Source organism: Stegostoma tigrinum, chromosome 31 (genome assembly GCF_030684315.1).
Source record: "Stegostoma tigrinum isolate sSteTig4 chromosome 31, sSteTig4.hap1, whole genome shotgun sequence".
NCBI lineage: Eukaryota > Metazoa > Chordata > Chondrichthyes > Orectolobiformes > Stegostomatidae > Stegostoma > Stegostoma tigrinum.
In genome coordinates this window covers 5,828,931-5,844,032 of record NC_081384.1, presented here as the reverse complement: position 1 = coordinate 5,844,032, position 15,102 = coordinate 5,828,931, and the positions used below count along the sequence as shown (strand labels likewise).

At 42.7% G+C, this 15,102-nt stretch overlaps 1 protein-coding gene across 1 annotated transcript in view; it reads right to left on the bottom strand.

Annotated features, from left to right (window-relative positions):
* LOC125466199 (rho GTPase-activating protein 23-like) overlaps positions 1-5,187 on the bottom strand; it is a 219,179-nt gene extending 213,992 nt beyond the window's left edge. The window contains exon 1 of the mRNA XM_048560405.2: positions 4,582-5,187. Coding sequence (XP_048416362.2) covers positions 4,582-4,818 — 237 coding nt within the window. The 5' untranslated portion in view covers positions 4,819-5,187. The remainder of the gene's footprint in view (positions 1-4,581) is intronic.
* Between the last annotated feature and the right edge of the window lie 9,915 nt (positions 5,188-15,102).

The window sequence follows — 15,102 nt, the reverse complement described above, 5'->3', positions numbered from 1 at the left end:
TAGCAGTGCCGGATCCTAGTGTGAGCAGAACCCCAATACTCCTGTTTATATCTGTCACCCCGATTCCCTGAATGAACAGGCTAACAGCCCCAACCAGGGAATTTGTATTGTGAGATCCACCTGGCTGACATCATTCCAATCATTGCAATAGTGAAGCAGTTAATTTAGAAATTCTAGGCTCTGCAAGACAGTTGACAGGCTTTTCTTCTATTTTCTTCTCTACAGTGAGTTCACTGGCTTGTCTGGCCTTCAGCACTCAGAGATGGAGTATGTTTCTCTACCTGCAGCGTCCATAAAGCCTTCCAGCCCACATACACATGTCAGCCCATTAAGACATAGAGACCAGGGGATGCTGTTGGCTTTTAACCCTTTTTTTGCATAAATTAAGAGTAGGCTAAAACACAAACATGCCTACAATTTGGGACATAATCCACAGGTGGTGACTTTCTGCTGAGAGTGATAGCCATCCCCTCTATCCCTATAGCCACCAGTCCAGTTTGTTTTTTGCTGCATTTCTCCTTTGAGGTTTGAAATTCCTTGGTACCTTTTCAACATTCTATGATTCCTCTCAGGGTTTTGCCAGCCAGTCACTGAACTTACAACCACAATCACCTTTTGGCTGCATGGTTTCTTTAATAACATGGCGTAACCAAAAGATCAATATGTCCATAAATAATCTGGGGTTATGATCCATTGTCGTGACACATGTAAATTAATCCTTAAAAGCTAGTGCAAAGAGATTAAAAGCAATCAAAAAGGCTAAAGTCACAGTCAGAGATATAATGGCACAGAAGTAGGGCATTCAGACCATCTATCACAGACCAGTTCTTTGTATTGCAATCCAGACAGCACTATCTCCTTCATCTCTCAGGTGGTCAACAGCAAGTTCATTTCACTCAAGTAGTCAATCCAAATTTTTTTTAAAAATCATTCATCATTTTGCTTCCACCACTCACAAAGACACCATATTCCAGATTATTACACTTGTAACTAACTTCTATAAACGTAAGCAAGAGATTTATTGGATGCCACACTTATTATGATGCAGTGTTTAGGAAAATAAGTTTTGTTCTTAGAAGGAACAAAAACCTTCAAATGAAAATGGCCAAGGGCCATGCTTTCATGCGAAGCTACCCATCGTCATTAGCCAAGAGGTTTTAGCCATGTGATTAACACAGTATAGACTGCCACCCCTCGAAATAAGGTATATCAGCCGGGGAAGATGGGAACAGCAAAATAAAGAGAGCATCCAATAGAATGAGACCAGCAGGTCTCCTATATCAGCCCAAAAAAAACTGTCAAATATTACAAGATATCAGGGAGGAACACCTCACCAAATACACCTGCTCCTCCATTCTACAGAATGTTTCATGACCTTGAAGCCATTCTAAACTGTGATGGTTGTGTACTTTCTTTGTGTAATTAATTAATGTCAATATTCATACCTGTTCCTTAAATTCAATAAACTATGCAATAATTGCTACGTATTGTCTAAATTAGGTAACTGAAATCATAATAACCCCAAAATCAACATTGTATAACTAATCAAAACCCAATTATCTATTGGGAACAGTGTTTATTTGTCCACCTTTCTTGCACATCTCCATCCAATCTTCTGCCAATCTCCTTTGCTTCAATAAGAACAACTTCAGCTTCTTCAAACTAACCTTGCAGCTAAAATCCCAACGCTCAGGAATCATTCTGATAAATCACCTCCGCAACCTTTCAATGACCTTCAGATTCCACCTGAAATGTAGTGGCTGGACCTGGACATAATATAAACACCAACTTTTTTTTTAAAGAGACTAAGAATTGAAAAGTAAGGATAGGATACTTCAGTTGTATGGTGCATTATTTGAACCACATCCAAGTTCTGTACTAGCTTTAGGTACCAAATCTCAGAACAGCTATAATGACCATGGAAGAGATATTGTAAAGATTCATTAGAATCTTAATTCAACTCTTATAAGCCCTGTAAACCACATTTACAAACATATATATACTAGAAGCAAGAATAGGCCATTTGGCCCTTTGTTCCTGATCCACTATTTGCTAAGAACATGTCTAGTCTGGCTGTGGCCTTAATTCCACTACCCTCATACCCTTTGAGTACTTGCCAATCAAAACCTATTCAATCCTGCCTCAAAACAAACTTAATAACCTACCGCCAAATCTCATTGAGGAAAAGAATGCCGCAGATCAACAACCCTGAGAGAGAAAATAAATTTTCCTATTTTCATCTCAAATATAACACCTTTATTTTTAAATTGTGTGCCATAGTTCTAGTCTCTCCAAAAGGATAAACCATTCCATTAGCTCCACTCTGTCAATAACCCCCAGGATTTGTGTTTCAATAGACCACCTCTCATTCTTCTAAACTCCAATGGATACTGACAAAACCCGTCCATCTTTTCCATGATAGATAACCACGATAGGAATCAGTTGAATAGATCTTCTCTGAACCACTGCAGTAGCTTTCTCGAGTAATGAGACCAAAACTGTACAAAATACTCTAGATGTCGTCTTAGCCTTTACATCTAGCAACACTTCTCTACTTTTATATTCAATTTTCCCTTGCAATAAATAACATTTCATTTGCCTTTCTAATCACTTCCAGTACATGCTTGCTAACTATTTTGTGACCCAATTAACTGGATACCCAGACCCTACGTACAGTGTTTTGCAATTTGCAGAACACCTACACTCGGTTCGCAGTAAACAACTGCACCTCCCAGTCGCGAACCATTTCAACTCCCCCTCCCATTCCTAAGACGACACATACATCCTGGGCTTACTGCAGTGCCACAACGATGCTACCCGAAGGTTGCAGGAACAGCAACTCATATTCCTCTTGGGAACCCTGCAGCCCAATGGTATCAATGTGGACTTCACAAGCTTCAAAATCCCCCCTCCCCCACCACATCCCAAAGCCAGCCCAGCTCGCCCCCGCCTCCCTAACCTGTTCTTCCTCCCACCCATCTCCTCCTTCCACCTCAAGCCCCACTCCCATCTCCTACCTACTAATCTCATCCCGCCTCCTTGATCTGTCTGTCCTGCTTGGACAGATCTATCTCCTCCCTACCTCCCCACCTACACTCACCTTTACTGGCTCCATCCCCACCTCTGATCTGTCTGTCTATCTCCTCTCCACCTATCTTCTCCTCTATCCATCTTCTATCCGCCTCCCCCTCTCTCCCTATTTATTTCAGAGCCCCCTTCCCCTCCCACATTTCTGAAGGAGGTTCTAGGCCCGAAACGTCAGCATTCCTGCTCCTCTGATCCTGCTTGGCTACTGTGTTCATCCAGCTCTACACCTTGTTATCTCCACCAAAACTGTACAGTGTTTTGCACTGAAAAAAAGTACAGTCGCCACTCTCTTGGAACCACTGCAACTGTCTGCATAGTGATTTGCAACAATTAAGTGGCTATTAGTTAAAAAGGGCACAGCAGTGGTGGGCCCTAAATCATACCTCAGCCAGCAGGAAGAAGTACAGCAAGCTTCTTACACTATAGGAAGGCAATGAACCAGGGTTTCTCAGCATATTCTGAAAGATTCACAATCACCTCATGCCGATACAGAAAGAATTTGGTTTTTATTCCCTAAAACGACTGAATTGCCATGATGGGTTTTGAGCTGTTATTCAACAGATTATAGATCCAACATAACCTGCTACATTATTTACCCAGAAAGAGTTACAACACAGACTTGTTTCCAGATGTAAAGGTTGAATAGATGTAGGTCCATTAACTAATGTTTCTTCGGTAGTAGATGTTGTGAGGGTTTCAAATTTGCTACTACATGTTCAGGAACAAGAGTTCTATCAAACCACTGACTCCACCCTACAGCTTTGTAATCTTGTACACGATAGCAGCATGAAGACGAGGTCAGCTGTGCACATACAGAAGTTTCCTGTGTGTGAAACAGTTGTTGATTGTGAAAACATGAACGTCTTCACAACAAATGTTGGTTTTTCTGGATGACTTATTACAGTTCTGCTTTAAATATTAGCTTTACTCTAGACTGAAAGATTTCTACCTACAACTGTTGCATAAGGATTCCATGATATAATGGGATTTAACTTCCAAACATGCCAAGAGCACCAGCACACACTTAAAGGGCCATGTTATTAGTGTTCTGTGCATAGATCACTGATTAACACTAATATTTTCAAAGACTTCTTTTCCCAAAAATCTCAGCTTATTTGGTCAATGTTCCAGAAAAAGATTTCTGCTTTTTGTCCAGTAAAGTTTAAGTATCTAATTCAAAACTGGTAAAATATATCTTAGTTATTAGGATAAGAGCAGAAATCTTCTATTAATGCATCAGTTCTACACCTAGTTTAATGGGGCTACCAGTAGCACCGATAGCAAGTATAATGACTAGACATTAAGGGGTTTTGTAAGGCAGACACTTGTTAGTACATGTTCGCACAGACAAAGGACTGTCTGCACTTGCATTCTATTTAAGATTTCCTGAGGCAAAACAGTATCTAGGAAATTAAATGCGGCTGCATCCACCATTTCCCCTACAGAGTACACACAAATGCAAAGGCTTCATAGCTTTCAGACCAAAAACCTTACCAGCAACAACTTCTTCTCCTCCTCTTCCCAAACAGGAAAGCTGTGCTTTCTTTTGACAGCTGAGATATCACGGTCCCTCTTCTTCCTGGGGTTTACCTCGGAGGTCACATTCCTTAGTGCAGCTAACCAAATGCAGCGGGGCTCTGGAGAACTGCAGTCAATGCCCACTGATCTTTCCCAGTTCCAGTACTGGTAGACCAAGCCGGGGTTGCGGGCAGTTCTTCCAATATTGGACATTCTTTCACAATTAAATCTGCATTTGTACTTTAGTTTACTTTGATCCAACTGAAAAAGCTACTTTGAATCCACAGGAAAGTGATTTTTCCAGTAATGGTTATCATTAGTTCAAGACATGCTATTGTTTTCAGATTTCCATCCACAACAAAACAAGCTACACAAAGTATATCACACTGAAATGTTCATCTGGTAGCTAGAACAGTGCAGGATCCAGCACGTTCGATTCGTTCTCACTCTTATCATTCATCAACAATGATCCAAAATATTCCAAAGATGGCTAACGGTTATGCTACAGGACATATTGCTGGCTGCCAGGCTCAATCTCTTTAGCTAGAACGTCAGACACTCAAATGTAAGCTGAAAACTCACTCAACAGTCCTGTACACTTCCCAGTACACTGCACACTGAACAAGCAGCTGTACCGGGCTGTTGGCCCCAACCACTGACCTCTGACCCTACTTGCCAGCTGACGCTCACAGTAAACTATTGGAAGTTACACATTGCTGAAAATTCTGTCATAGGTCAGAGCATACCGAGTAAGCAAAGTGGTCAAACAATTCTGTTACACTTGCCCCTCCCTCAAAAAAAATCTTGTGCGGGTTTAGCTGTTGTCTTTTTAGATAAACACATGATGTCACTTTGCTGTACATAAAGTTCCCTTTCAAGAGCCCAGATGAGATAATTGGTCAAAAGACAAGCAGACCCGATTTCTGCTTCCAAGAAAACTTTTGTTTTAAACTGTTTAGTAACTGAAGTACCCCCATATTGCCTTAAGGGAACATTTGCATTATTTCTGCAAGATTTATACAGAACAGCTAATGTACAAATTTAAACCGCAAGAATAAGCTGATATACAAGATCTACATGTTATAGAAACGCAAATGAAAAGGCTGATTTACTGGAAAGCGCTACTCCTAACCATGCGATTGCACTTACATGGCAAGTAAGGTGCAAAGTAGTATTATGCTGTGCTGTAAAGGTAAAGTTACATTGGACAAAATATAATAAAGCATTTTTCATGCAAAGGATGTTGAGGGCAAGGTGAAATGTTGGGTATTTAAGATGGTTTTAAAGGAGATTTCTTAAATCAAAGAAGAAAATTGAGAAGTATTTATCTCGGAAACGAATTTTTCAGGGCTAGGTATAGAAGCTAAATTAACTATCAATAATTATGGAAAAGAGTAGAATATCTAATAGCAATTGTTAAAAGGTCAAAATAGCAGGAGTAAATGCGATCACAAGACTGTGTAGAAGACTGTGAATGTGATCTACAGCATTTTGAATGACTAATATTTTGGAAAAGAGATGGTCAGTCGGGACAGGAGAACGGTCAGAAGTCGAGTTCCAGGTATACAGAGCTGCAATTTAGCTGAAAAGCTAGAGGCAAGGGGTGGTGCAGTGGTTAATATCACTCTGGAATGGAAAGCTCATCACAGTAATGATATAGCTGCAGTTGGGGTGCTCTAGTGTCACAGCGGCAGTGTCCCTACCTGAGCCAGAGGCCCAAGTCAAGTCACGCCTACTTCAGAGGTGTGTAATGGCATCCCTAAACAGGTTGATTAAACATATCTAATATGAGAATTTCTGGTGCAGTGGCAGTATCCCAGGCCTTCTAATGCACAGTAAGAGACATTACCACTGTGTGACAAGAGCCCTCCCTATTTATCTGTACAAATTTTTAATCAATCTATTCAGTCATGCTTTGGAGCAGATTGGAACTTGAACCCAGGTCTTCCAATTCAAGGTTGGGACACCACCAATGTGCCTCAAGAGCCCTCCTATTTATTTGTATGGTGATTATAAATGGATATGGGCATTTATTTCTGCTCATTTTCTCATTTAACTGCATGAATTAACTCCAAGGTCAGTACAGTTGCACAGGTATTGTGTTTTGCCCAAGTAGCCATATCCATGTGGACTGTCGGCAGCCCATTTGCCACAAGTAATGCCACAACTGCATTCAATGCTGACTTCATCAGGAAATTTTCAACAGAACTCTTTGTCAGTGATTATTGTTCTCTTCTGTTAACATATTTTTCACTACCCCAGAGTGCACACAAATGCTGCACACTGCTTAGCCCCCCACCTTAAGCAAACTTAATTCAGTAATTCACTGTTTTAACCAGATGAGGCATAACAATTTATAATATTTGTTTTTGAGGTTTTTTTCCCTCCATGAAATCACACTACATATTTATTCAGTTCCTACAATGGAATATCACAGCTATGTAGCATGCAACTATTTCAGCAAAGATCTGACATATGCAGATAATAAACATTCCGCACTAGTTCACTGTATGCATGCAATAATGTCAATGGCAGCATTAAGTAAAGATTCTATACAAATAAATGAAATAATACAACTTCAATACTCAAATTGGAATTTAAATTTCTCAGTAGTTAGAAAACATTTTTTAAAATTAGAAACTTCTATATTAAAAATTAAATGAGCAAAGAAATAAACTTATATTGTAAAAAAATTGTTTGGAAATTACTTAAGATAACCTTCCTGTAGCACTCCAATATTTCCAGAGGTGCCATCTCTTGATTTTGCTCAGGATACGCCATGGCAGGTTTCAGCCTTTGAAGGTCAAAACACGAAAAACCACTTTGTTTCTGAGGCACCATCTGATAGGTGGTTAGATAAGGCCTAGTTTTCATTTTAAAGTTTTTACTTTCTGTAGAATATCAGTTTAATCCACTGTTGGATGCAACGACTCTACACCAACATCAGCAGCCCAGTATCTATCAATGGGTGGGAATTGGAAAGCTTCCCGAATAGATCCAGCATCAGGCAGAGCTGCCTACTCTCTCCTGCCTTGTTTGTGAACTGTATAGAGCCTTTTGTCGAGTCCATCAAGGAGGATGCAAGCCTGAACGGGATAACTATTCCAGGTAGCGGAGCCCTGCAGGTCAAAGCCTCCCTATAAATGGATGATGTCACCATTTTCTGCTCAGATCTGCTGTTAATGTGCAGACTCATGAGCATCTGCGGCCAGTTCGAACTGGCCTCAGGAGCCAAGCTAAATCAAGGCAAGAGTGAGGCCACGTTCTGTGGGAATTGGGTCAACTGATCCTTTATTTCCTTCACGTTTAGCGCGAATTACCTGAAGGAGCTGGAAACATGGTTCGGAGAGGCCAGGGTATGTGCAAAAACCTGGGAGGAGTGCAATGCCAGCAGGAGGCAGAAAATGGGCTTTTGGAAGCACTGCTCCATCTCCATGGGAGGTGAACAGCTGTTCAGCAGGTGTGAGGCACTCTCTCTGTTGTTGTACATGGGTAGGTCTGGCCCATTCCCCAAACTTGCACCATTGCAATCAGCTGTTATTTTCCACTTCAACTGGAGGTCTAAGATGGACAGTGTCAGCAAGAACTCAGTGTACAAAGCTGTGGATGAGGTTAGAGTGTCCCAACGTCCACCTATGTGCACAGGTGCATCAAGCTGTGTGCAGACCATCAGTACACAAACACTAAGTCTCGCTATGTACTGAGGATCCACCTGTTCATGATTCTGACAAGGATCTGTCTGGCCTTTTTAACGCAGAATGGTCCAAGTAGTTAGAGCATTCCGCATGACCTGTACTTAGTGGAGAAATTTGCAAAGAAAAACAGCTTGACCACAAGTCCATCAGGAAGCGATCAACACGTAGTATCCTCAAGACCTTGCAGACTGTAAAGGGATTTGGCAGAATGTCTCATCACCAGAGCACCAACAAGCATCAAGACATCACTTGGCTGATGGTGAGAAAGGCGCAACTTGTGAGACCCTTCACATATTCCTGGTGGGTTGGGGGGAGGAGGTGGGGTCAGTGGTACAGACTGTCAGACATCTCCTTCTGAAATATGCCTTGGCAAAGGAAGCCTTTAGAGGGGTGCAGTTGACTTTGTTGACGTTCATCCTGAACAGCTCCATGATACAGGACTCTACGCTCTCCAGCACGCACACCAAGACCATCAATTTCGAGAAAGACACTCTTCAGTCTGCCTGAACCTTGTCAGTGTTTCAAGAGCAAAGAGTTGATCTTGACCAAGTCTTGCAGACTGGCACATTCCAAGGTCCAGTACTATGTGCTCCGGGATGCACTAAAGCTTATGGCAGCTGGCGTCAAGGCGCAATGAAAAACGACCATGGTCTAAGGTCTTTCTGCCAAAGCACAACGGGTGTCCATTCAGTTACTGGACACCCCTATTCATGCCCCAACACATGTAAATATAGTCAGAGATAATGGGAACTGCAGATGCTGGAGAATCCAAGAGAACAAAGTGTGAAGCTGAATGAACACAGCAGGCCAAGCAGCATCTCAGGAGCACAAAAGCTGATGTTTCAGGCCTAGACCCTTCATCAGAGAGGGGGATGGTGTGAGGGTTCTGAAATAAGTGGGGGGCGGGGGGGGGGGGGGGGGGGGGGGGGGGGGGGAGAGGAGGAGGAGGAGAGGCGGACCGAAGATGGGTAGAGGAGAAGATAAGAAAGGGGTGGCCATGGGTACCAGCATGGGCCCCAGCTATGCCTGCCTCTTTATAGGTTACGTGGAACAGTCCCTCTTCCGCACCTACAGTGACCCCAAACCCCACCTCTTCCTCCGTTACATTGATGACTGTATCAGTGCCGCCTCTTGCTCCCAAGAGGAGCTCGAACAGTTCATCCACTTCACTAACACCTTCCACCCCAACCTCAAATTCACCTGGGCCATCTCCAACACATCGCTCACCTTCCTGGACCTTTCTGTCTCCATCTCAGGCAACCAGCTTGAAACTGATGTCCATTTCAAGCCCACCAACACTCACAGCTACCTAGAATACACCTCCTCCCACCTATCCTCCTGCAAAAATTCCATCCCCTATTCCCAATTCCTTCGCCTCCAACGCATCTGCTCCCAGGATGAGGCATTCCACTCCCGCACATCCCAGATGTCCGTGTTCTTCAAATACCGCAACTTCCTCCCACCCCCCCACACCGCGCAGTGGTCGAGAACTCCCTCGACCATGTCTCCCGCATTTCCTGCAACACATCCCTCACACCCTGCCCCCGCAATAACCACCCAAAGAGAATCCCCCTAGTCCTCACATACCACCCCACCAACCTCCAGATATAATGCATCATCCTCCGACACTTCCGCCATCTACCATCCAACCCCACCACCCAAGACATTTTTCCATCCCCACCCTTGTCTGCCTTCCGGAGAGACCACTCTCTCCATGACTCCCTTGTTCGCTCCACACTCCCCTCCAACCCCACCACACCCGGCACCTTCCCCTGCAACCGCAGGAAGTGCTACACTTGCCCCCACACCTCCTCCCTCACCCCCGTCCCAGGCCCCAAGATGACTTTCCATAACAAGCAGATGTTCACCTGCACATCTGCCAATGTGGTATACTGCATCCGCTGTACCCGTTGTGGATTCCTCTACATTGGGGAAACCAAGCGAAGGCCTGGTGACCGCTTTGCAGAACACCTCCGCTCGGTTCGTAATAAACAACTACACTTCCCAGTCACGTACTATTTCAACTTCCCCTCCCATTCCTTAGACAACATGTCCATCCTGGGCCTCCTACAGTGCCACAATGACGCCACCTGAAGGTTGCAGGAGCAGCAACTCATATTCCACTTGGGAACCCTGCAGCCCAATGGTGTCAATGTGGACTTCACAAGCTTCAAAATATATACCCTCCTCCCACCTCAAGCCGCACCTCCATTTCCCATCTATTAACCACATCCCACGTCCTTGACCTGTCCGTCCTCCCCGGGCTGACCTATCCCCTCCCTACCTCCCCACCTATACTCTCCTCTCCACCTATCTTCTCCTCTATCCATCTTCGGTCCCCCTCTCTCCCCATGTAAATATAGTCTTGTACAAGAAAGAAATGCCTTTGGTTTGTGTGTTGGATAAAGTCAAACCTCAATGTTTGCTTTTTCACGTACTAATGTATAGAACCAAACTGCTTTAGTGACTATGTATGTATATAAAGATGTTTTATAAATAAAGTATATTTTTGAAATAAAACAACAGTTTAGTGCACTCAGGTAATAGGGTAATTGAACCTGCATTATTGCATTAGAAGAGCTAAAATTGATCTCACTTGCATTTTTCTCCTGATCTACGAGCTTACAAGTGTTATGCTGGAAATTTGAAGGAGTTAATAAGAAAACCAGAAAATGCCTGAAATGTGTGTTAGGTTCATGAACATCAGAAGAAGTAAAAGACATTTGACATTTTGAGTGAAACCACAGGTGAGAACATTGTAGAATCTGAGTTTACATGTGAAATATAAATTTACCTATTTACTGATGGACCATTCTGTAATTACATCATTTTAAAGTTTTATTTTCAGTTTCCTTGTACACTGTGATTGGTTACCAATTTTTAAAATGAAGGTTTAAACTACTCAAGGATTCTAGGGCTTTGTCTTTTATGGAGTCATAGAATCATACAGAACAGAAACAGACCCTTCCGTCCAACTCATCCATGCTGCCTAGATTTCCCAAACTAAATTAGACCCATTTGCCCGTTTCTGGCCCATATCCCATAAGCCTTTCCTATTCACATACCTGTCCAAATAGCTTCTCTTCCCTGCCATCTCTAGTTTCTTAATTCACTCCTTATGCTCAAATGGCTTCAATTGTAACTAAATATCATCTAATTCCAATATTTCACTACCTGTAGTAGCTAACCTCAGTTGTATTTCCTCTAGTACACTAGCATGGCACATAGATATAATGAGGCTTCCTAGTCTTATCAAGCAACGTTGCCTCCAGTTTACCACAAAGTCAATCAGCCTGGTCTTTGAAAGTTCCCTTAAGACTGTCTGGACAACTCTGCCACTTACATAAAATTCTTTACATTGCAAAGTCTGAAGTGCAATAGAGTGCTTTTTTAAAACATAGTAATATTACAGCCAAAGGTTTGTTGTCTGTTGCGTATCAATCCCGGATGAGCCCCCAGACTTTGTTAGGTTTCATGCGGTAGTGTGATGGAAGTCAAGCTGATCTAAAAAATAAAGTTTACTTTTAAAAACTATACAGAATTCCCCAACTTGCCTGATGTGCAGACCCAGTTCGACATAAAATACAGTCCAGGTATTTGCAAACAAGAATTACTGTTTATTACAAACAAAAAGACTGTAGGTACACAAACAATTGTGAACTATTGGCATACAACTCTACCAGTTAAAATTCTAACCCCTAATACGTATACATATAGAGAGAACAAACAGAAATGTAGTGGGTATTATAACTGGAAGAGAAGATTGGAAAAAGCACTTCAGTGGTCCCTGTTCACAGCATTTGCCCCGGTGATCCTACTGATCAGAATGCTGCTTCTCAATCATTTTTTTCCAGTACTTTCCCTTGTTTGTGGTAGGCACAGGATGACTGGTTCACACTTAAAAAGATCTCTAAACTTTTAATTAAAATAGCACAGCTTAAAGCAACTACTGAAGGAAAAATAAACTTGTTTTCTTCAGGCTTCAAGTAATTTTTGCTGCAGAGAACAGCAGAAACAGCCCCTGAGCTTGTGGAGATCTAATGGGTTCTCCATACCTCATCCACAGCCCCAAGCTGCTGAACTATCTGGAATCTACGCACAGTCGTTGATGGGCAGAAAGTCTTTGTCATCAATAATTGATCATTCGTTCACAGACCAATCACCTACTTGTCGGCTGAAGCTCCGCATATACAGATATCTGAGCTCTATATCAAATACAAACTTCTGCCATTACCACATGAACAAGCAACTGTGAAAGTAGCACATGCAATGAGTTTCAGGTTACTTGTTTTCAAAAAGTACAACAATCTTTTAACAATCATGGTTTTTTTAAAAAAAACATTCTTCCCCTCTCCTAGGTTTTCAGTTTTCCACTTTTCATCTAATTAATTATGTAACAGGCCTCATTAGTGCCTGTCTCATGGAATCACATGGCAGGGCAGACGTAAGTGCTCACAGCTGTCACAACTTTGCAACACTTGTCCTGCTGGCATCAACATTTAAATCCCAGTGTGCGTCTGTACACTGCAGGCCAGGGAATGTCCTTCACACTGATTCTGCTCCAATATCCTGATGAAAATGGCTAGAAAGGCAAGTTAGCTCCTTGGCTCGCTGACAAGGACCTTTATGTCCTGGTGGATAGCGGTGTTCTTTTCCACAATTCAGCAAAGGAGGCCACACCATGACCCTCAGCCAGCCCAGACCAAGACAGCAGCCCAGGTCAGTGCAGACAGAGGAAACTCAACATGCAGCAATACAGAGTGAAGGTCAATGAACTTCTTGCTTCTCTCTGCTAAGCACATTCAAACAGCCACTCTCTAAGTCTGCCATTACACACAATTCACCAAGACTCATGGACTACAACTATTAAGTGTATTATGTCCACTCAGTGGTTCATCCGCCAAATTCCTAACCCTTCTTGCCCTCTGCACTTCCTATTCATTCACTAAGGATGTCTTAGCTCCTCTCCTGTTCATGTATGTATCACCACTAATGGCTCTTCGGTTGACACTCAAACTCTGTCCCTCTCTGTCTCGCTGCAGGAATAAAATGTCGCAGTCCTGAACTAATGTCTCCACAGTACCCCAAATGACATATATGTAATCCCTGATTATACCAGACCTACAGGACTGACCGTGGTCAATCTCCTGGACTGGAATTGAATAAACCCTTTGACTAATTGTGGTGGTATCCCCTTACTTGACATAGACCCGCTTGACCCGACTGAGGACTTTAGTTTTGGTTGAAGCACATGTGGTCACAGGGTCCTAAAGATGTACAGCATGGATATAACTCTTCAGTCCAACTCGCCTGTGCCAATCAGACATCAGAAATAAATCTAGTCCCACTTGCCAGCATTTGGCCTGTATCTTCCAAACCCTTCCTATTCATGCACCTATCTAGATGCCTTTTAAATGTTGTAATTGTACCAGCCTCCACCACTTATTCTGGCAGCTCATTCCTTACATGCACCACCCTCTGCATGAAAATGTTGTCCCTTATATACCTTTTAAATCTTTTACCCCCTCACCTTAAACCTATGCCCTCTAGTTTTGGACTTCCCTGCCCTGGAGAAAAGATTCTTAACTATTCACCCTATCCATGCCCTTCATGACTTTATAAACTTATTTAGGTCCCCCTTCAGCCTCTGATGCTCCAGGGAAAATAGCCGCATGCAGATTCAACATCCCCCTATAGCTCAAACCCTCCAGCCCTGGCAACAGCCTTGTAAATCTTTTCTGAGCCCTTTCGAGTTTAACAACATCTTTCTTATGGCAGGGAGACCACTACTTAATTCAGTAGTCCAAAAGTGGCCTCACCGATGTCCTGTACAGCTGTAACATTACATCCCAATTCCTATACTCATTGCACTGACCAGTAAAGACAAGCATACCAAATGCCTTATTTTCTACCCTGTCTATCTGCAACTCGACTTTCAAGGAATTATGAACGTGCACTCCAAGTTCTCTTTGTGTGGCAACATTCCCCAAGCTTCCCACTTTCCAGCTGTCCCCTTAACCTATGAATATCGCCTCCAATCAGCATTTGAGAGTTCTTGTCTAATACTGCCAAAATTGGCCTTCCTTCAATTTAGAACTTTCAGATCAAAACTACTCCTTTCCATAACTATTTTAAAGCTAATAGAATTACAATTACTTGCCCCGAAGTGCTTCCCCATTGACACCTCAGTCACTTGCCCTGCCTTATTTCCCAAAAGAAGGTCAAGTTTTGCTCTTCTCTAGTTGGTGCATCCACATACTGAATAAGAAACATTTCTTGTACACACCGAACAAATGCTTCTCCATTCAATCCTTTAACACTACAGCAGTCTCAGTCTATGTTTAGAAAGTTCAAATCCCCTACCATTACCTCCCCATTATTCTTACAAATAACTGAGTTCTTAGAAATCTGTGTGTTTGTTACCTGAGCTACTGGCACATTCTGTAGATGTACCACTGATGTAGCACAGTGCAATACATCAACATGTCCACCTCCTTGATTGTTCAGTATTCCATAATAAGTTGCCGCTTTTTTCATGCACTAGAAAACAACTCAAGCCAGAAAGGCTAGCAGCCTCCAAGTAAAGGCAAAGGAAATGAAAATAAGATAATTCATTTGTAGAAGGGTGCATGCCCCTTGGAGATAGCAAGAACTGCAGATGCTGGGGTCAGAGTCAATACAGTATGGAGCTAGAGGAACACAGGTCAGAGGAGCAGGGGGTTGACGTTTCAGGGCTGACGAAGGTCCAGGGCTGAAATGTCAAATCTCCTGCTCCTCTGAAGCTGCCTGACCTACATGCCCT